At 38.4% G+C, this 22,291-nt stretch overlaps 1 protein-coding gene across 3 annotated transcripts in view; it reads right to left on the bottom strand.

Moving 5' to 3' along the window:
- The window catches only part of NFXL1 (nuclear transcription factor, X-box binding like 1), an 86,897-nt gene that overhangs the window by 19,385 nt on the left and 45,221 nt on the right, over positions 1–22,291 (bottom strand). For all 3 annotated transcript variants that reach the window (XR_013345986.1, XR_013345987.1, XM_077815691.1), the window contains exons 15-18: positions 19,147–19,168; positions 11,384–11,524; positions 4,778–4,944; positions 400–469 (exon numbers count right to left, since the gene is read on the bottom strand). Coding sequence is in view for 1 of the 3 variants with exons in the window: in XM_077815691.1 (XP_077671817.1) it covers positions 400–469; positions 4,778–4,944; positions 11,384–11,524; positions 19,147–19,168 (400 nt within the window). In the remaining 2 variants the exon portion in view is untranslated. The remainder of the gene's footprint in view (positions 1–399; positions 470–4,777; positions 4,945–11,383; positions 11,525–19,146; positions 19,169–22,291) is intronic.

The raw sequence follows: 22,291 nt of genomic DNA, 5'->3' as shown, positions 1-22,291 counted from the left end.
AAACAGTGAAAGTTCGGTAGAGTGATAAATATTGTCCTCCTGTCCCACCCCGCTACCCTTTAATGTAAAAATGCGTCCCAGTTTTTCACTCTCAAGTGGGGAAAAGATTGCCCCTTCTTCATACCCAACCTCCTCCTCCTATCTCCCAAGAGGATGGCTTTTCTGTAATCTCCCTGACTGCAGTATCCTTATTTCCCTTCTTGAAAATCCTACCTGCATTTGGGAAGGGAAGGAAGAAATTGCTATTTGTAGCCCCTCCAGTTAATTTGGCACTAGCCAAAGAACAACGGTATGATAACCCAGAGAGAGGTGGTGGACAGAAAACAGAAAAGAATAAATTGCTTCCTGGGAATACCAAAGAAGAATCAAAGTAAGCATTAATTTACCAATACAGCTTACCTCTTTTGGACACTGATTTTTGCAGGAACTGAGAAGATCCTTTTCTTTTAAGTCAGCACAAGTTATTTTTCTATTAAAAAAGAGAAAATGTTTAACAAGGCCAAATTAAAACTAATTCAATCAAGTATAGTTATGAACACATTTAACTATATATTTTTGCGCGGCAAAGAGATAGTTTCAGCTGCCTGCATGTTGTACAAAGAGAAACTGTCTCAAATAAAAATTCTTTAAGATCAATTGACTTTATGGACAACTCAGATCACCACCATTATGCTGGCAATTTAATAACGCAATCAGCTTCTTCACTGTCAAAGCTTAAAGCAATTGTTGACGCAGCTGACTGAGAACATTAAATTTAAAGTGCGAAGTGTTAACAAAAACAGGGAATTGTTCAAAGATATCCTGCTGGATACCCAAAACACCCAATTCAGCAGAGGTGGAAAAAAAGCCGTACTGGTTAAAAGGATACGTGGAAACAACGACACACACATGAAGCTAAAGGAATCAATGAAACATCAGTGGCCAAGAAAGTTAAAGGCATTTTAAAAAACATTAAGAACCAGAAAAGCCCTGGTCTGGTCTACGTCTATCACTAGATATAGACAGTGGAATAATAAATGTTGATGTAGAAAAGACAGAAATGTTTATCGATATTTTTGCTCTATACTTGGAATGAAGCAGGATGTTGTGGATGGAACAGAAAGTTTACCATCTGTAACAAAGAATAATGTGAGGTAGCATTTGTTAAAATTAAACATTTTCAAATCAACAGGCCCAGATAACTTACATCCAAGAGTTTTAAAGGAACTAATGGAGAAGCTCTCTGAATGGCTAGTTAATTTAACAAATCTTGGCAAATTGGGGCAATTACAAAGGAATGGAGGACTGCACATGTAGTTCCAATATTTAAAAAGGGCAAAGAAGGATAACCCAAGGAACTACTGACTAGCTAGCCTGATGCTGATATCACGTAAAATAAAGTAATGCTTTATTGGGGATTCTATTAACAAAGAATTAGAAGCTAAAAATATTAATTAATGCCAGTTAGCATGGTTTCATACAAGGTATTTTTCTGATTATTATTTTTTTTTGTAAACCACCCTTGGCCATAGGCTTGGTTGATACAGGCAGCTGTGTTGATACAGTGTATCTGGATTTCTCCAAGGCATTTGACTTAGTACCACATGACATTTTGATAAAAAAATTGCACTGTAGGGAATTAACACGGTATGCATTAGATAGATTAAAATCTGGCTTAGAGGGGTCCACCAGGAATTGATTCTTGGTACAACACTATATATTTTAATCAACAATCTAGAGGATGACATAAAAATCTCTGCTGATATTTGCAGATGACACAAAGATTGGTGGGGCAGTATATAACAGGTCACCACTAGAGGGATCTGAATTGCTTGATTAAATCATCACAATCCAACAGCCAAATGCAAATTAATATATCTTGGGAACCAAGAATGCAGGTTATACCTACAGGACAGAAGATTGCCTTGGAAAGCAGTAACTCAGAGAAGGACTTAGAAGCATCATAGATAAATTGCCTCAAAATGATGTTCCAGTATAAGGCTATGGCAAAAAAAAAAAAAAAAGAGAATGCAATCTTTAGCTGGATTAAGAAAAGGGAATATCAATTAGAGTAGGAAAGTGATCTTGCCTCTGTACAAAGCATTGGTAAGACCAACATCAGAACTGAATATAATATCAAGAAGGTATGGAGATACTGGAGAGAGATCAAAGAAGGGGACACAAAAATGATCCGGGGGTTGAAAACAAACTTTATAATGGGAGGTTTGAAGAGCTCAGCTCACTATTGATTGGTGTCTTTAAAATGAGATTAGATATAGTTTTAAAAGTTATGTTTAATTCAGCTTCTGGGGAAAATTCTGCAGCTTGTATGCATGCACTTGGGCTGGGTAGTCGTGATGATCTCCTTCTATCCTTGCTGTCTGAAACTGTGGGTTCCCTGTTCATCCCATTCCTTTCTGGGCCACAGAACAAGATTATCTGCAGTGCCCTCATCATAACTGTAACACTTGCAGACTCTGCATTAATATAATCACTATAATCAAATCTCACGCTTCAGCTGGTCACTTGCAGAGGTCAGGAAAGATTTTTTTTTTCCTCCAATGCACAATTGGCTAGATTTATTCTTCATTTCCCCCTCCACCCAGTTTTCCTCTGAAGCATCAAAGACTGGCCATAGCTGGAGAAGGGACATGCCAGATCAGTTCTCTGAGGTGGCACAGAGAATCCTTTGCAGGTGCCTTGCTGGTGTGTCTTGCTCACCAACTTCTAGTTATACTGATCACCAGATTTGTGGTTGAGAAGGAATTTTCCCCCAGGTCAGACTGGCAGGTAGCTTAGAGGGTTTTCATCTTCCTCTGCAGCATAAGGTCATCCAATATTTTGAAAACAACTGGCTGAAGACCTTACTGGAACATTATTGTTGATTTTCAATAATGCTTGGAGCACTGAAGAAGTTGTTCTAGAAGACTGGGAAAAAAGCTTATATACCCATATTTAAAAAGGGTAAATGGGATGAGTTAGTTACAGGCCCATCAGCCTGACATCGATCCCACACAAAATAAACGGAATGGCTGCCATAGGATTCAATTACAAAAGAATTAGAGGGTTACATTAATGACAATCAGCAAAAGTTTATAGAAAACAGATCCTGTCAAATTAACATCAAGTTTGGTACATAAAGTAACTAGTATTAATGTAACAGACTTCTGTAAGGCATTTGACTTGGATAACAAAACATTTTGATTAAAAAAACTTGAATACAAAATCAAGTAGGCACATGTTAAACGACTTGAGAACTGGCTAACTGGTAGGTCTCAAGGTGTAATTGTAAATGGGAAATTATCAATGAGTGGATAAGTTTCCAGGGTGGGGTCATAAGAAACACAAAAATGGCCATACTGGGTCACACCAAAGGTTCAGCTAGCCTAGTATCCTGTCTTCCGACAGTGGCCAACGCCAGGTGCCCCATAGGGAACAAACAGAAAGGTTATCATCAAGTGATCCATCCCCCATCGCTCATTCCCAGCTTCTAGCAAACAGAAGCTAGAAACACCATTCCCGCAGGGATTGGTTCTTGGCCCCACACTATTTAATATTTTTATCAATGACAGAGAAAAAAATAATCAAAATAATAATTGATAAAGTTTGCAGATGTCAAAAGGTTGCGGGAGTAGTAAATAATAATGAAGAGGACACGTCACTGACAGAAAGCAATCCAAATTGCTATGTAAACTGGGCACAAGCAAACAACGTGTGTTTTAATGGAGCCTCATATAAAGTCCTATCTAGGAACAAAGAATACAAGGCCATACTAACAGGACAGGGGATGCTATCCTGGGAAACAGTAACTGAACAAAACCTGGGAGACTATGGTAGATAATCAGCTGAACCCAAGTGCAATTCCAGGGCAATGCTGTCACCTAAAGGCTTATGCAATCCTTGGATGTATAACAGGGGAATATCGAGTAAGAGTAGAGAGGACATATTTGAGTGCTACTCAAATTGTAGACACAAAAACTAGACAGTAAGCCACAAGAGTGTTAATAGGAGATGGTTCATGAAAGAGCCGCAAGAATGATTAAAGGATTGAAAAACATGCTTTATAGTGATAGTCTCCAGAAACTCAATCTATTTAGTTTAGCAAAGAGAAGGTGTGTGACTTGATCACAGCCTATAAGTACTTATCATGGGGAACAAAAATTTAATAAAGAGATCTTCAATCTAGGAGTGAAACACATAACAAGATCCAGTAACTGGAAGTTGGAGAGACATATTCGGACTAGGAATAAAGGCACACATTTTTAACAATGAGGATAATTAACAATTTGAACAATCCACCACAGACATCATGGCTTCTCCACAACTGGCAATTTTAAAAATCAATGCTGGAAGTTTTTCTAAAATATAAACTCTAGTTTAAACGGTAATTTGAGAAAGTTCTATAACCTGTATTATGACTATAATCTATGAATTACAGAGTTTTAATTGAAAAGATCTTTACAGAACCTAGTAAGTCTGTGTACTACATTCATTCTAAAACTACCCAGGAGAATAAAGTCCATTTCTGGCATATGTTACCAAAAATTCAACTACATCCACAAACCAGTTATGCTCTTAACACTGTTGTAGAGTCTTAATATTTTAACTGGCAATAGTGAAACAGATCTGAATGGACAGAAAAACAGATGGAGATTTTTTTTAGTGCTGCTTTTTCTGAGCCACCACCAATTGTGTAATCTTCAAATAAAAAATTAAAAGACCTGACCAAGAGACATTTTAAATGCCTCCTTCCAAGCAGTCATATTTCTGAATTCAAGCTTCCCCTTTATCTACTTACATGCATTCAATATACAGGTTTGTGAGTTTGCAGTGACACTTTATTTTAAGCATTTGGACACATGGTGGACATTGGTCAGGATGACAGGGCAAAATGCACGAGTGAGGGCAGCCTGGTGGTCGTGGCTTGGTACACGCCTCCTCACAGTGAGAGCATTCTGGACTAGCCTAATAAAACAATACAAGAAAAATTATTGAACCAAACAGTTGTTTTGCTAAACATCATTTTAGTGAACTATTACATCTAGGGACAAATTTATGTAAAGAGGGAGCTTTGTTCTTCAATGAGATGTCTATCAAACTAAATATTAAAATATGTTTTTAATAGAATGGAAGGAATGCCTGCAATCGGTAGTCAAAGAGAGAGGCTCCTACGTTCCCTCCCAGACATAAAGAGGGCCACTTAAGGTTAATACTTTGAAAAACTGCCACTCAGCACTACTATAGTAAGTTTGCATCATTAAAAGTAGTTAGTCAGGAAATGCTAAAGTTAAGACAGCATATACAAAACTTTAACTCTGCACCCCCAGTGTATATTCATCATGCTGCAGTAATCTTGTAACATACTACTTCTGAAATACATTATTTTTTCTACAACAGCTTTAAAATACACTTGTACTAATGTAAGTTTCATTATGGTCCAAAAACTACTGATTTAGTACCACGTTTTGAGGGCTGCTGAATACTGCCTCAACTATGTACAAGTTACAAAGTCTACAAGAGCCCTAGTCAACAGGGCAGATCACATAGAGAGTTCGCGTTCCTTAGATGCTCATTTAGCCCTTGATTGTGCTATCAGATCCACAGGATGAGCAGATCTGACTGTACAGATGGGGCCTTAATGAGCACAGCAAAATATTTCTACACAAGATCACACTCCAGTTCATAAGTTAACCAAATTAAAGAATTTCCTAAAGAATTAGGTTGTGCATTGCTCCTCCAGGAGGACGATCTTCAAGCCACATTTCAACTCCATAATGTTCTGACTGCAGGGCTGTTCAAAATAAGGTCATAAGATTTTTTCATTCATTCATTCAGTAAGGAAAACGCCATTTCCCTCCAATCCCTCTCATTCTGCTCACACACGGTTGAGCTGTTTTCATTAACATTTAAAAGAAGTAGGCACCTCTGGGTAGTGATTAAGCATGGAAAGTGTCACCCCAAGAAGTGCACCTTCCAGTTACTCTTAACTTTCTGAAAGCAGGTTGTAAGGTTGCATAACAGCCTTCTTTAATGATAGCAGGTTAACGAATAGAACAGATATTAGTACAGTGCTTTTCACCTGCAAAGTTCTGAACAAACTTTAACTTGATGCAGGAAGGAGTCCTTGCTCAGAGATCAGAAAAATAAAACTAACCAGGCTTTTATAATAAGTCTGTAGTTTTGTATCTGCCAAAGAGCAGAGAAAAAGTCCTAAAAGTAAGGGGTTAAAAACTTTATTTAAAAAAGTATTCAAAGCAAGCTTTACGATTTACCGTTATTCTGCACTTTTTGCATTTCTCCCCCCTCAAACAGCAGTTTGAACAGCATTGGGATGGAAACCTACTATATAGCAGGCTGAAAAATTAGTACATCAGGATTATTGTATGATTAAAGTATGCATTTCAGAAAAAGGACAAAGACTCAATTCCACACGACATGGAGAATAATCTTTAAAAGGTTAAATTTTTTTTGTCTGTATTGTAGTGAGGTTTAAATTTATTCCAATAGGGTTATTTACTTAGCAAATTCTAATCCACGTTAGCACAGAGTCAAGGAAACAAGCACTATTTCCTTCAGTGGTTAATATAAATCTCATTACTGAACAGATAGAGTACACTGGGCACATAAAGCAACAGCTTTACTTTCATTCATACACTAAATGTGCCACTTTTTTTTTTTTTAAACTTTAAAACATTTACTTTAAAACATTTGTGGAATATAACAGACAGTTAATATTTAACCTTCAGAATTTTATAATAGCATTTGACTGATAAAAAGGGTAACATTTACTTCTATTGTTCTCTGACGCCGATATCTTCCAGTTAGGCTTATTCAGATGGCCATCAACATGCCATCCAGAGAGCACTTCAAACCATATAATTTCCTAGCTGCCTTCCCTATCCAGTGGCAAGTAGATCTCAGGGAGGGGCCTATGTCTCACCAGCTGAGCTCAAAATTGAGTAATGGTGAGTAATAAGGTGCTTTTTCTCACCATCAGCTCAATTTTGAGCTGGGCTAGTGAGACATAAGCCTGATCTATACACACAATATCAACTAAAGGGTGTTATTATAGACCAATTTAGTTACACTAGTGCAAACCATTACTCTTACAATCAGTTTAAACCTGGCATACGTTGGGGTTTACCTTGTGTTGGTGAATTTGCAGTTGCAAGCTAAACATCTACATAACCAGTTTTATACAGATTGGGGAGTGTCCAAATAGGGGTTTACACAGTTTTAACCTAGTTTTTTTTTTAAAAAAACAGTTTTTAGTTAAATCAGTGTAACTTATGAGCACAGACAAGGCCCTATACAGATTGTTTCTTTCCAAACAGAAACACACAATTTCAGGTAAGTAATTTGTCCTCACTCCAAGAGGCAAGTATTGTTGGAGTGTTCCACTTGTGAAGATTAAAATTTTACAGTGAGCCATGAAATGCATATAGTTAAGCTAGACTCAGAACAGAGAGTAATTGAAGGAATAGAGTAATAACCTTTATAATAATTTCTTTGATGAGACATAAAACTAAGAAAGACGACAATTTATTTAAAACTTACAGGTATCCCACAAGACTAAGATTCCATTACCTCTATTGGCTCCCTGTTTTATACTTACAACAAATTCTGCACATCCTCATCATTATTGCCTTTTGAAACTCTGCCCCTCCCTTTTTTCCATTTTAAATGAGTTCTGCCCCTTCCACTCCAACAATGCTATGCAAGATCACCAGTTTGTCTATGTCCCCAAAAAGCATATTCAAACTTCTTCCATGCTGCTTCTTAAATGTGGAATGATCTTCTTGAGTTAGCCCATAAACTCCTCCTCAAAACACACTTCTACCATGCTGCTGACGGGAAAATGCAAATTCATAATGGCTAAGCAGAGGGCCAGCAGGGATCAGAGATATTGATTTTGTTTATACCTTACGATTTAAAAAAAAAAAAAAAAAGCAAAGCAATTCATCATCATCTAATTGAGCACAGCTAGCCAAGGCAACCATGTATTTTAGGGAATGGAATGAAGACATAATGATTGTTACATCAGCTTGTTGCATCTTGTCTTAAATTAAGTAGTAAGAACCAACACCTATCCTAAAGTCTAGTAACGTGTTAGTACATTGCCTAGCACATCAGTGCCCCCAATCCAGAATGAGACTTTTGGATGCTGCCATAACAAATAAAAGCCAGAATTCTGTAACATGGAATTAAAACAGGACATTCCATCTATAGGAGGCAGCATGAAAGAAGCTTGTCAGAGAATCGGGAAAATCTACACTAAAACCTCAAATCGCTGACTTGGTGGTGATAAAAATTTAGATGAAAAAGGTTCCATGCAGTTGGCCTTATAGCTCTCATGGAACGAGGTGACCAGTTGGTTAGCATCACTGACAGGCTCTAACTACCTCTTGTTCTGTGGTGGCACTGCTTCAAGAGTCAACTGACAAACAAGTAATATACGACTGGCTAGCATCAATTTAGCCAAGGAAGATGATGGGTTTTTATAAGTCTGCCTCAGAGAAAACCCAGGGTGCATTTTTATGTCCAATTTACAGAGCACGAAGAAACCTACACTGGTAGGTGGGTTCAATGGTGGTTAGGATCAAGTTTTACAGTGAGTCCTCCTACCTCCTTATCCTGTTGGGAGTATAAGATACAACTTTCAGAATTAAAGTTATATTTTGTACCCCAACTGAATGCTGCTCAACTGTCCAAATTTCTAGCATGCCATGTAAATCCAAGATCTCTGGACTAATCATTGGACATGAAACCCTTCTTGGTGAGCTGCTCAACTGAGGTTAAGCATACCGGAATTAACAGAACCTGTATCTGAAGAGCTTGTAAAGTTGTCTTTTCATACCCATGAATGGCTCAAAGGAACTGCTGAAACAGTCAGCCCCAAAACTCGTGCCTTTGTTCTAACTAGAATTTTACTCTGCCCAAGTCAATAATCCTCTATTTGGAAGGCCCTAATAATTGGAACTTGTTAGTGTCCAAAATCATCTTGGTTGTAACATACTTTGCGAGGAAGGAACAGATCATCTAACAGACTGAAATGTTCAATGAGAAAATTTCATGAGTGGTTCCCAAATCAAGAAGGAAATGTAATCCTTTGTGAACTGAGACAATCAAGATGAACCTTTGCTACACCTCAGCAAAAGATTTACACTCTTCTCCATGCAGTATGAGGGTTCAAACACTTTTTCTTCCTCCAATTTTTGCAGGCGCACTGACCCTGTGACCCAGGGACCTCTAGTGCCAAATGGCAGAGGGCACAGGGAGTGCTTAGTTTTAAAGGGATCCCCTGCATTGGATATATGCATAATACTTCACTATGAATGGCATCTACCAAGAGCCCACTGGCATCATAATCATTGCAAAATGTATGAACAGATAATGTCTAAGGAATTATGTAGCTGTACTGAAAATTATGTTCCTAAGGTATATGAGATAAGGCAGGTCACCAGAAGGTGATAAACATGCTCCTTTCAGGTAGGAGGGAGAAGATTCTCATCTCTCCTCTGTCTGGTCACACATGTATTGTACACTTCACAACAGAGGCCTATCTGCAGTCTGAGCCAAATGCCAATCAAGAGATTGTGAAGTCGACAAGAAAGAGGCAAACAGGAAAAAGCAATTAGCAGCGGGACTTCCTGTTTATGAGTAACAGCAATGTTTTAGGGGAGTATTGCTGGGGGTACTGGGAGACGCCCTAAAGCTTTTCCACTGAGGGAAGCAGACAGCATGACTTGCCTCATGAATGAAAGATTACAGCCAACCTGGCTGTAAAATGCTGGAAGGACTTTGGGGGTAAGCATTAGTTACATAAGTCTAGGTTTTAGAATGCATGTTATGATTTTATTTTATATGCAACCATTTATTTCCAATATTTCTACCTGCCACCATTTGGATCTCTTTCCTTTGTTAAATGAACTTTTAAACTTATACTTTAACCTTATTTAAGTGCTACAAGATAAACAGAGCGATGAGCTCAGTGGTAACTGGCAAGCTGGGGAGTACTGCTTCTTTGGGAGCACTGAATCTGTAACTACTGTAAGTGTTCAGTGGAACAGGGACTGGACACTCCAATGGGACACTCGGAGGGCTCAGGGGTTGAAGTGTGCCCATCACTAGCCTGCAGAGAAACATTAGAGCCTGCATAGGCTGAGAGGGAAGTGTTTGTGTTGCCTGTGGTCAATGGAGCCAAGACTTGACCCACAACAGACACAAACAAGGCTTCCTCATGCTAAGAGCTGGCGGTAGCAGGGTGCCTCACAAACCTAGGCAGACCCAGGAAGGACCACCGACCCTTAAGTTAGATTAGGACAGACACCGTGACCTTAGTTGCCTTTACTGGCTACAGTAAGTTTTGTTTCCAGTCCTGCTGGATCTGATCAGACTGAGTATGCCAGTTCTGATGACTAACCCCCCTTTTAGTCCTATTACTACAGTGGTGTTAGTGGACCATCTTCACCTTGAAAGGGCCCTGGTAATGTGTGTTACCTACTTATGTTTAAAAATCTGTTCCACCTAGTATTTAGCTGTGACACTTTGAATACTTTTCCCAGACCTGAAGAACTGCTATGTGTAAGCTTCAAAGGTGGTCTCTCTTACCAACAGAATTTGGTCCAATAAAAGATATTACCTCACCCACCTTGTCAACTCAAAACTAGGGCAGTTCTTCATCCCTGCCCAATCTCTCATTTTTGTTTCATCGTACCTCCAGCAACTACAATCTTCTAGCCCCTGGCTTCACGTACTCAACAAGCAAATCTTATAGTGTAGGAATTTTTTTTAAATAGTCTCTAGTGGTCTCTTGATGGATCTTAACATGCAGTCTCACTACTTTTTTGTGTGTGGAAATCTCAGCCTTGTGGTTCTGACATACTTCTAGTGATGAGGTAGAATTTCTCTACTGTTAAAGGGTTTGCTGGCTTTCTGTACTGCAAGTTTGACTGGTGAGCAATTTCTCCCCAACAAACTATCATGGGGTTTGTGAACCCCCCTTACCTCACCCCTCAAGATAAACTTGGATTCCTCCCAACACTACATCAGTAGGCCACACAATCCAGGAAGAGTTGTCATACTTGACTTTGGAGGAAGTTTATAAAAATACAAAAAAGTGATACTGGACGGGGGAAAAAAAAAAAAAAAAAATCTACGTGACTACTTAGCTTTAAATGTTACAACAGAAATAATAACAGTGCTTAATATTTACAAAATAGTTAATTAACAACTATCCCAATTTTAAAGATGAAATGAAAACACAGAAAGGTTAAGTGACTTGCTAAAGGTCGCCAAGTAAGTCACTGATAGAGCTGGAAACAGAACCTTTGTTTCCTGACCGCAAATCTTGTGTTCTTGAGCCAAGAACAGACGAAAGAAAAATACAACCTCTAAAACTTACCTTTTGCCTGTCAGTATTACCATTTACTTTGGTAAATTTATGACATTCCTTCATGCAGGTATGATTCTTACAATCAAGCAGCCGTCCACAAAATCTTTTACATGAGTAGGGGCCCGCAGAGTGACATGGTAAAGGACTCGCCTAAAAGGTTAAAAAAACCCAACGTATGGCATTAGTACCACGATAGAGAACTTCTGGTGCTTCTGAATGTCTGACAAATAACCTTAATTAATACAGTAAAATGAAAAGTTCAATTAAGTTTATGTACTTGATTTTATATTATACCTAAGTAAATAAAAAAACTAACAAGCTTGCTTTCTGAAAACAGCCGCTGAATATCTGGAAAACAGACTATCAGTTTCAGACTTTCAGTGTGTTTTAGTAATACTTTGCACATCTATTGTGCCTTTTGCTAGAGACTTTCTAAGTGCTTTACAACTGTTAAAGAATTAAGCCTCACAATAACCCCGTGGAGACACTATGTATAGTGAGCTCACTCAAAGTCCATTCTAGTTCTAGAATTAAGCTCCAGAATCTCCCTACACATAGGATATATCATCGGATACATCATCTCTAAAACCAGAACTTTAAGCATATCCACTGTAACTCCACAGAGAAACAGAATGCAGAAAGGTGTCCAACATCAAACAGCATGTCAGTGTCAGAACTAGAATTTAAACTTATTCACTCCCAGTTCCCCTCCTTTAACTAATGCACCATGTTCACATTCAAAATTGTTTGTGATGCTGTCACCCATCCATTAGGAATTGAAAATTGATAATTTCACAGAGCACTGAATACAAATTTTGTCAGAATAGGATAACTTTCAGTAACTACTTACATTTTGGCTAGACTCCAACTGAGAAGTTAGGAGACTAAAGGCTCCATATTGTTACCTATACACTGACACTTCCAAATATTTTGTGGGCCTTATGCAAAGTTCTGCCCCTGCCCCATATAACTGGGCTCTCCCCACAACTCTCACATACACCTAATTTCTATAATAATTCCTTTTTGTGGCTGTGTGGACTTGGTGACAGTCCTTTCAGGGGCTGGGAAGACAGAAGATGGAACTGAAGTAGGATATCCTCAACAGGGAATCTGAGAAGTGTTCTGGATGGCAGGTTGGTTATATGATTGTGGCATGGGACATGTGGAAGGCTGTCATTGCCAGATTACTCCACTTCTCCACAGTATCATGTGGAAATTGAAGCTATCTATGCTGGCTGAAGCGTGAGCCATCTTTCCAAATACCTAGAAGTATGTGGCTCTTTGGGGTAAAAAAATTACACTTTAATATTTTAAGTTGCTTCCTTTTCTTCTCAGGTTTCACTTCCACTTCCTGACTTCAGGCAGGTATTAGTCATTCTGCTGTGAATGTCAGTGACAGATCAAAAGAGCATCTTAAAGAAAACATTATAGTGTTCCAGCAGCAGGAGACTAAACTAGAATGACTATATAATTAATCTCACTACCATTATCAGCACAAGAAATCCATAGCTTCAAGGAGGCTGATGGGGTGGAGATAATAGGAAAAAAGTTGATGAGAGTGGAAGGTCACTTTTAGAAACTGATTAGGAACAAGTAAATATGGCCTCACCATTTCCCAGTACAGATCTACCAGAAGGAGACTGCAGAGGGACAGAGCAAAAAGAGGAAGTACAAAACCTTCTAAATTTGAGCAGTTCATCCCAGTCTTTTCTGCATGAAAAGTGGTTTTGATATCAGCAACAGAACAACCTAAAGACCTGCCTGCAACTGGAAAGCGGAATTAAAACCAAAGACAAAAATATAGAGGAAGTTTAAATACTAGACATGGAGGATTTAGGAGTGGATGGACTGTTTGTTTTTGGTTTTAAAATTAGTATTTGATTACATTTTAAATAGGTAGTTAGGGAACTAAAATCACAATAACTGTACTTTAGGCTAAGACTGAACCACATCTAAAAAGGAGCTAGCATAAAAGAATGTACACATGCAGAGTCAGATTAATATAATCTATTGCCACAGAATTCAAAAATGAAATTAAAATTATGAGAAAAAACAAATTAGAACAAAATCAGAACATAAAACCACAATGGAAGACACCACCAAAATGGTTGTACAAAAAAAAAAAAAAAAAGAACAAAAGCCTGGCTGTTCTTTGCATACGGAGGTCAGAACATGTAGGGATAAAGTGAGAAAGGCTAAAAGTCAAGTAGAGTTGGACCTTGCAAAGGGAATTAAAACCAATAGTAAAAGGTTCTATAGCCATATAAATAAAAGAGAGAGAGAGAAAGAGAGAAGTGGTACCGCTAAACACTGAGGATGGAGCGGAGGTTAAGGATAATCTAGGCATGGCCCAATATCTAAACAAATACTTTGCCTCAGTCTTTAATGAGGCTAATGAGGAGCTTAGGGATAACGGTAGGATATGGAGGTAGATATTACCATATCCGAGGTAGAAGTGAAACTCGAACAGCTTAATGGGACTAAATCGAGGGGCCCAGATAATCTTCAACCAAGAATATTAAAGGGACTGGCACATGAAATTGCAAGCCCATTAGCAAGAATTTTTAATGAATCTGTAAACTCAGGGGTTGTAACATATGACTGGAGAATTGCTAACATAGTTCATATTTTTAAGAAAGGAAAAAAAAATGTGATCCGGGTAACTACAGGCCTGTTAGTTTGACATCTATAGTATGCAAGATCTTGGAAAATTTTCTGAAGGAGGAAGTAGTTAAGGACATTGAGGTCAATGGTAAATGGGACAAAATACAACATGGTTTTACAAAAGGTAGCTCGTGCCAAACCAACCTGATCTTCTTTGAGAACATAACAGATTTTTTAGACAAAGGAAACGCAGTGGATCTAATTTACCTAGATTTCAGTAAGGCATTTGATACCGTGCCACATGGGGAATTATTAGTTAAATTAGAAAAGATGAGGATCAATATGAAAATTGAAAGTTGGATAAGGAATTGGTTAAAGGGGAGACTACAGCGGGTCATACTAAAAGGTGAACCATCAGGCTGGAGGGAGGTTACCAGTGGAATTCCTCAGTGATCAGTTTTGGGACCAATCTTTATCACTGACCTCAGCACAAAAAGTGGGTGTGCACCAATAAAGTCTGCGGATGATACAAAGCTGGGAGGTATTGCCAATTTAGAGAAGGACCAGGATATCATACAGGAGGATCTGGATGACCTTGTAAACTGGAGTAATAGTAATAGGATGAAATTTAATAATGAGAAGTGTAAGGTCATGCATTTAGAGATTAATAAGAATTTTAGTTATAAGCTGGGGACGCATCAATTAGAAGTAACGGAGGAGGAGACTGACCTTGCAGTATTGGTTGATCATAGGATGACTAAGAGCTGCCAGTGTGATATGGCTGTGAAGAAAGCTAATGCGGTCTTGGGATGCATCAGGCGAGGTATTTCCAGTAAAGATAAGATGGTGTTAGTACCGTTCTACAAGGCACTGGTGAGACCTCATCTGGAATACTGTGTGCAGTTCTGGTCTCCCATGTTTAAGAAGGATGAATTCAAACTGCAACAGGTTCAGAGAAGGGCTACTACGATGATCCGAGCAATGGAAAACTTGTCTTATGAAAGGAGACTCAAGGAGCTTGGCTTGTTTAGCCTAACTAAAAGAAGGTTGAGGGGAGATATGATTGCTCTCTATATCAGAGGGATAAATACCAGAGAGGGAGAGGAATTATTTAACCTCAGTACCAATGTGGACACAAGAACAAATGGATATAAACTGGCCATCGGGAAGTTTAGACTTGAAATTAGACGAAGGTTTCTAACCATCAGCGGAGTGAAGTTCTGGAATAGCCTTCCAAGGGAAGCAGTGGGGGCAAAAGACCTATCTGGCTTCAAGATTAAACTTGATAAGTTTATGGAGGAGATGGTATGATGGGATAACATCTTCACAATGGGAAGAGTCTATCTTTGAGTTTATTTTTCATTAAACAAGGTAATTCCATAGAATTATTCATTAAAGATAGCTGCAAATAGCTTCTTAAAGCACTTAAATACTACTCTATCATGTCAGGTTTATCTACATAATTTATTAGATTGTGTTTAGTTGCCGTATATATGTTTGGGGAAGTTTTAGCTTATGTATTTTTCTGTAGGGGGAATTTTAGAAGTCTATGCACCAGCCTTTAGAAGTCACGTAATCAAAGGGGTGCAGTAACATGCAGATTTCAAATACGTTCATGAGGATTTATTTATGGCACATCTTTGGAGTTCATGACAGATTACAACTTACATGACTTAGTACTATAAATTTATCCCAAAGCCCACAAATATCTCTAATGTGGATGGGGCAGGGGGAGGAAGGATGACACTGTCTTAAAGGGGTCTGTGCTACAAGTAGTGACATACGTAGAACACAATCCTATACAGCAATGAGATATAAAAGGACACACGAATTCCAAAATCCAATGAGTGGGATTGTCCCAGCCATGCAGGAAGGAAGGTAAAATGCAGCAGATGTGATTTAATTAGGTGGCAATTTTATTAACATACCTCACCTGGAAAATACTCTGCAATCGGTTGTACAGCACAGGCCACCATTATTTCCTTAATCATTCCCACCTATTTGGGAGTACTGTTGTCAGCCCTCACCCATCCTAACCTGATCCTGGCCCATTGTTGTGACCATACCACCTCCCCATACGAGGGTAGGAGAAGCAATTGGAAAAGGGGGGTTGTCTCCCTACTGTACCAGACATTAAGAGAACCAAACCCTTTTCCCAGCTTCATTAAGGGATGCCTTTCCCAAAGTCCATTTCCAATGTCAGTTTTATGAGGGAACTGGACTCCTTACCTGCACTGGACTCTTGCTACCTGCTAGGTTGAGACAACTAGACCTAACCTCATTACCTACCCCAGTACAAACAATGGCCAATGTCCCACCTGAGCCAGCCTCTTCCAGTTGCCCTTGGCTTTGGAAACTGTCCCCTTTGCTCTCCCTGCATAGGGGAAACTTAAAGGCAGTAGGGGAAACTTAAAGGAGCCACAACCCCTTTTCATCCTGCTGAGTGGACAAAACCCCACTATACTGAGACTGCAGTGAGTACAGACTCACTGCAATCTTTGAGAAATAGCTTGAAGTGGTTGAAGTAAAACAGAGAGAAAGTCTGAGAAATGGTTGACGTAAAACAGATAGAAAGAAGGTGTGCATACATGATGTTGAAAAGGAGACTACTTACCACAAAGAAGAAATTATTTAGATCAACTATAAAATTACCGAGGTCAGTAAAAAATACTGATTTTGGTTGCACACATTAAGTCTATCTGTACAGAAGGCAATTTCTATAAAAAAATTCTAATACTTTGAAGAAAGCACATGTGAAGTGTATACCTTTTATCTAACCTCTGAAACTTTTCCTCCCACTGAAATTATGCACACACAAAACCATAAACCTAAATCTTGACTCTCACATACTTCACAAGTTTCCACAGATAAGCACTAAATGACCAAGGAAAAAAAACACCAATTTCATTTAAATCAAAGGAGACATACCGTACATATTTTTTTCATTCACACTACAGAACAATGTGTGCACAAGATTAGGACAGTTGTTTGCCAGTATTAAATATTTACTTAGTCTTTTAAAGACTACATACATCTTTGTAACATTTGACCTTCCATATTACTATACAAGATGGTGCCATTTCTACTTCAACTTTCAAAACTAATTTGTAGATGCACTTACATGATATCTACATCATCAAGCCAACAGTACATGGTGTACCAAAATGCAGACACTCATTTTATATAAAAACATTCCAGCATAAATTGGAAATATATTGAGGAAAGTTATATGGGAACAATGAACATCTGATTTAAAAACCTCATGGTTATGATTACAACAATTATGTGAATTATGAATCATAATGACCGCTAACAAATAAACTTTACACCTCGATTGTCTAATTTAAAAGGGATCTAAATTAGAATGTCACTGATATTACAAAAAGGAGTACTTGTGGCACCTTAGAGACTAACAAATTTATTTGAGCATAAGCTTTCGTGAGCTACAGCTCCCTTCATCGGATGCATTCCGAATGCATCCGATGAAGTGAGCTGTAGCTCACGAAAGCTTATGCTCAAATAAATTTGTTAGTCTCTAAGGTGCCACAAGTACTCCTTTTCTTTTTGTGAATATAGACTAACACGGCTGCTACTCTGAAAACTGATATTACAAAAACTTGACATATTAGTGAAAAGTCTGCAATAAGCCTAACAAAACACCTGCTAATGCTATCATTAAAATGTAGCTGTAATTTTAAAATTAGTGAAAAATTAATTATAAAAAGTGGTAAATGATTTTTGGATTACTTTTCTAACTGTTAAATGATTGTGAAAATTAATTACATTTTCCTCTAGAGCAGTGGTTCCCAAACTAGGCTTCGTGAAATGTTACAGGGCGTTCTCAAGAAAAAATTCCCTAACGGCGGACAGAGCTGTCCCTCAGGACCCCGGGGCCAGCAGCCCAGAGCCCCTGGACTTCCAAGAGCTAAGCAGTTCAAAGCCAGCATATCTAACACACAGAGGAGATTTAAACTTCAAGACTCCTTATAAGAAATACAAAGGGAGGTAGATTTTTTTGCTGTTCTTAAAATGAAAGAAGCAGCTAGTATCGTTTTTAAAATTATGATGAACAAGTTTAAGCTTCGTTGTAACCTGAGTGGTTTGCCTGGACTGCTCAAGACCTGAATGCTTGTATAGGAGGAATTCTTGATGTGAGTTGGCTTTTTTAAATCCCTACATGCTGTTTCACATCTGATACTCCTTGATGAAACCTAGGAGCCTTGTTGTTTAACAGGCTTATTCAAAATGATACAAGCGACAGAAGTGAGATCTCAGAAGAGTGTTGCCATTTTCATAATATAATAAAGTACTATAATGATAAATAATAATAAATACATAGTGTGTGATCAGGACGTCATAAAAACCAATTTTATATTGCCAAGATCACTGCTTTTCTAATTTATACTCAGGTAAAGGAGAAAATCCCTGGAAATGTTCATTTTTAGGAGGGGGTTCGCGAGACTCGGCATTTTAGTGAAAAGGGTTCACGGGTTGTTAAAGTTTGGGAACCACTGCTCTAGAGAAAATCTCTACTACTAGATTATAGAAGGCTGCACCAAATGAAAAGTTAATTCGCTGGATCTCTCATAGGAGAGTCTCCACCCCATGTCCAATCTTCCCACTCTGCATCTAAATCACACAGTGGCATTACCATTTACTGTCGCATATGCAATGCAAAGCCTCCATCCCTTCTGAGGAATAGTGTAGTGATGGCAGCTACTTGGACAAGAAAATTTGATGGGGGAGAGGAGGAACATTGCTTACATATAAGCCAAACGAAAAAAAGGAGCGAAATATTTAATGAAACAGACAACATGCAATTAAATACACTCACTAGTCCAAGAGCATTTCACCATTATAACCTGTATAAAATGTACAAAAACAACAATAATTTTGTGGATACATTTTAACACGGCTACCCCAATACTTGTATAAAATGTCGTTTCAAAAGCCAAGAACTCAAACTTTGATCAAACAACCTAAAATTCAACTGTTATACATTTTCTAATACAAAATGCTATAATACTGTCCTAATGAACACGACAGCACTCAAATAAAAACACTTCATAGATTTTAATGCAAAAAATACTTTTTGTAAGAACTAATTAATCAAAACAAAATGATGCACACTTCATATTCACTCAAATGGTCATTTCTCTGTGACTCACCTCATGCTGCCCAAGACATTCCCTGCAAAGAAGGGAAAAAAAATATTGAGAGAATTGCGAACAGGTGTACTCCTTAAAGCAATAAGGCATCTGAAGCAATGTCCATGTTTTGCTGTGGGAAATAATCAGTTATAAAACATCAGTTCCACAAATGCATAGAACTTCTGATGCAGCTGTGCTGCTACAAGGTCTCCTCCATAGCCACCCTACGCCGATGGGAGAGAACTCTTCAGTCAACATAATTAAAACACCTCAACAAGCAGCGGCAGCTGTCAACACTGGTGCTTCTGTCAGTGCAACTTATGTCGCTCTCAAGGGTGTTTTTTTCACATCCTTGAGTGATGTAAGTTATACCAACAAAAGTGCTAGTGTAGACATAGCCTAAGTCTGAGAGTTCACATGAATTTAAGGGCATTCCTAGATATGGCCTCAGTTAGTAGGAGTGACCAGTACCTTTTAGCAAAGATGCTCCCTAATCCACTTGTTCTAATTCTCCCCTAACACCACCCCCTTTCAGCAACAGTCTCATGGAGGGCAGCTCTACATGGCACCATATCAAGGTCAAAGGGTGGGTCCAACGTTCATGCTGCTTTTGGAGCGCAACTACACTGTTAGATCAATGTGTTAACCTCTAATTTTCCATTCTTACTTGGATTCTAATTTATCAGTTTTATAGACAGAATAAAGTATTCCAACTGCAGACTCAGCAAGGCTGTATAAAGAAATGTATTATCTTTATTGCAGAAACTTCTGAATTATTGTTTTCTAAGCATACTCCTTTGAGTCTTTTAATAGGCATTATTTTCCCTATTTCACAATTTCTTTAGAGGCTTTTTCGTAAGCGGTCTACTCCTGTAGAAATTTATTTCTTCCTTCAGATGGTCAAAGATACAAAACAATGGCGGAACCCAGGAGAGCCTAAATCAATCTTCTGCTCAGTTTGTGTGTTGATGGTGCTTACTTTCTAACTTTGGTTGAGTACCAGATTCAGATCTGCAGTATCTTTTCCGAAGAGTATCATTCTCATTCCTCTACTGGAACCTTCTATTGCAAGCTTCACTAAATTTCAGGTACAATGACCCCAATCCTCAGATCTGGCTAAAGAACATGGAGGAATTTAGGCTAGAAGGCGGGGGTGGCAATAATTGTTCTGACATACGGCAGCTACCAACAACTCCAAATGGCCTTTCCAGTTGCCACAAAACAGCAAGATACAGGGACACCCCACTGATGCTACTTTCTCCTGGCTACAAGAAAGAGTTGGGAGCACAGGAACCTTCGAGGGGCTCTACATCATTGAGGAATCCCCATATCCTGAGATGATTCATGAGTAGTCAGTTAATCTGGTTTACAGCATCTTTGTCCTTCATATCAGCACAAAATCTGTCCTAGTGCAGGAGGAAAAAGCTGGCCCAGTACGTTCACAATACTTAACTTTCCAGACATTCCTTTTAAACTCTTCATAAAGGCCGATATTAAATTTGTTTTTATCCAGCCCTTTGGCCTCTCACCTATCTAAAGTTGTCAAATAACGATTAACAGAACTACTGACAACTGTTTATGAACATGGTTGTTTTGCTTTATCCTGAAGTGTGCTTTCTACATCTCCAAGCCCCTTTCACCTCAAGTACTGAACAGGCCCCACCCTGATTAACTTTTAAAACCAGATGAGATCATGTATGTTCATCAGACTAATATCAGCTGTTCTTCAAAATATTTTGCATTTAGCCATTGTCTTTTCAAATGCAAGTTTCTCCCAACCTCAAACTATTCATTCCAGGATACCATTAGGAATGTACCATATCTGATTTAAGGAGATGTATATTTTGTGGTAAGGCACTTGACTGGAACATTGACTAAGCAGGGCAGAAATATTAATATTTATAATATTACTATTCATATTACATCATAAACAAGAGCTCAGAGACAATTTAACAACATTCTATTTTGAGAATGGTCATTTCCTTATTTAGGCCCCAAAGCTGCAAATGTTTATTCATATGAGTAGTAACAATGAAATCAGTAAGAACACTCACATGATTAAAGTGAAGCACATGCTTACATATTTGCAGTATTTTAGTGAACTCTGAATGCTCAGTATCCAACCTTTAGATATCTGTAAATGTCTTCAAGCAAGGCAAAGCATGCGTTCTTCATTCAGAGCTATATACTGTAGCTCACAGAGCTGTCTTTTGCATTTATTTTATTCAGCAGTAATGCAAGGAAACTACAGGCCTGTTTCCTGTAAGACATTGGCTTTAGCATTTAACATCAGGCTAGAAGCCTGTTAACTCTGGCACAGATAAATGGCCTAATGGTCACCTCTCAGTTTTGGGGAACTTGGAGTAGAGTGCTTAAGGGGGAAGTTTGTCCATAACACCACCAGCCAACAATAGGAACATGAGCTAACACCAGCTTTTGGATACTGTAGGATGGGAACCTCTGCAGATGTCTGACATATAGGATAATAAATTGAGATCATTAATATACTAACCTATAGGAGAAGGGCACCCCAAAATTAATAGGGTGAGGAAATACAAATAAGGAAGAGGGGAGAAACTCCTACTGAATATGCATCAGACACAGAGGCTTCAGCATAACATATTATAAAAGCGTATCCCACACTGTGGGCAGAAGGGGAGAGATATCCTTGGGAGGTGCCAGGATGATGGCCACTGGTGGTGATGAGGAAAATACTGACTAACATTTCAGGTTGTTCTGCAAGATCTGGTGCAAATATATGGATGTTCAGATATACATTCTGTATTATCTCTATCTACCTTGTTAGGTTAGAGTGTTTGTGTCTTTGCTAAATGTATGAATAAACTATTGCAAATACAGAAGAGTTCCTAAAGTGAGCGTGTTGTAACTGCACATCGGGGTTCTCAACTAAACAGTAATTTTAATAATACTGGTCCTGATCTTGGGACAAGAACCTGTCAAATCTCAGAGTGATAATTGTGAATTCTTAAGTAATCAATATACAATTCACAGATCGGGCTACAATATACGTCAAATCTGAAATGAAACAAGTGTTCAAGTTACACAACAGCAACAGAATTGACAAAAAAGTAAAATATTAAATAGGAGGATAGGTATTTACTTTCCATGCATGGTTATTCAAAATGACTGGACAGGTGAGTTT

Source organism: Eretmochelys imbricata, chromosome 4 (genome assembly GCF_965152235.1).
Source record: "Eretmochelys imbricata isolate rEreImb1 chromosome 4, rEreImb1.hap1, whole genome shotgun sequence".
Lineage (NCBI taxonomy): Eukaryota > Metazoa > Chordata > Testudines > Cheloniidae > Eretmochelys > Eretmochelys imbricata.
This window is presented reverse-complemented; position numbering and strand designations above follow the sequence as displayed.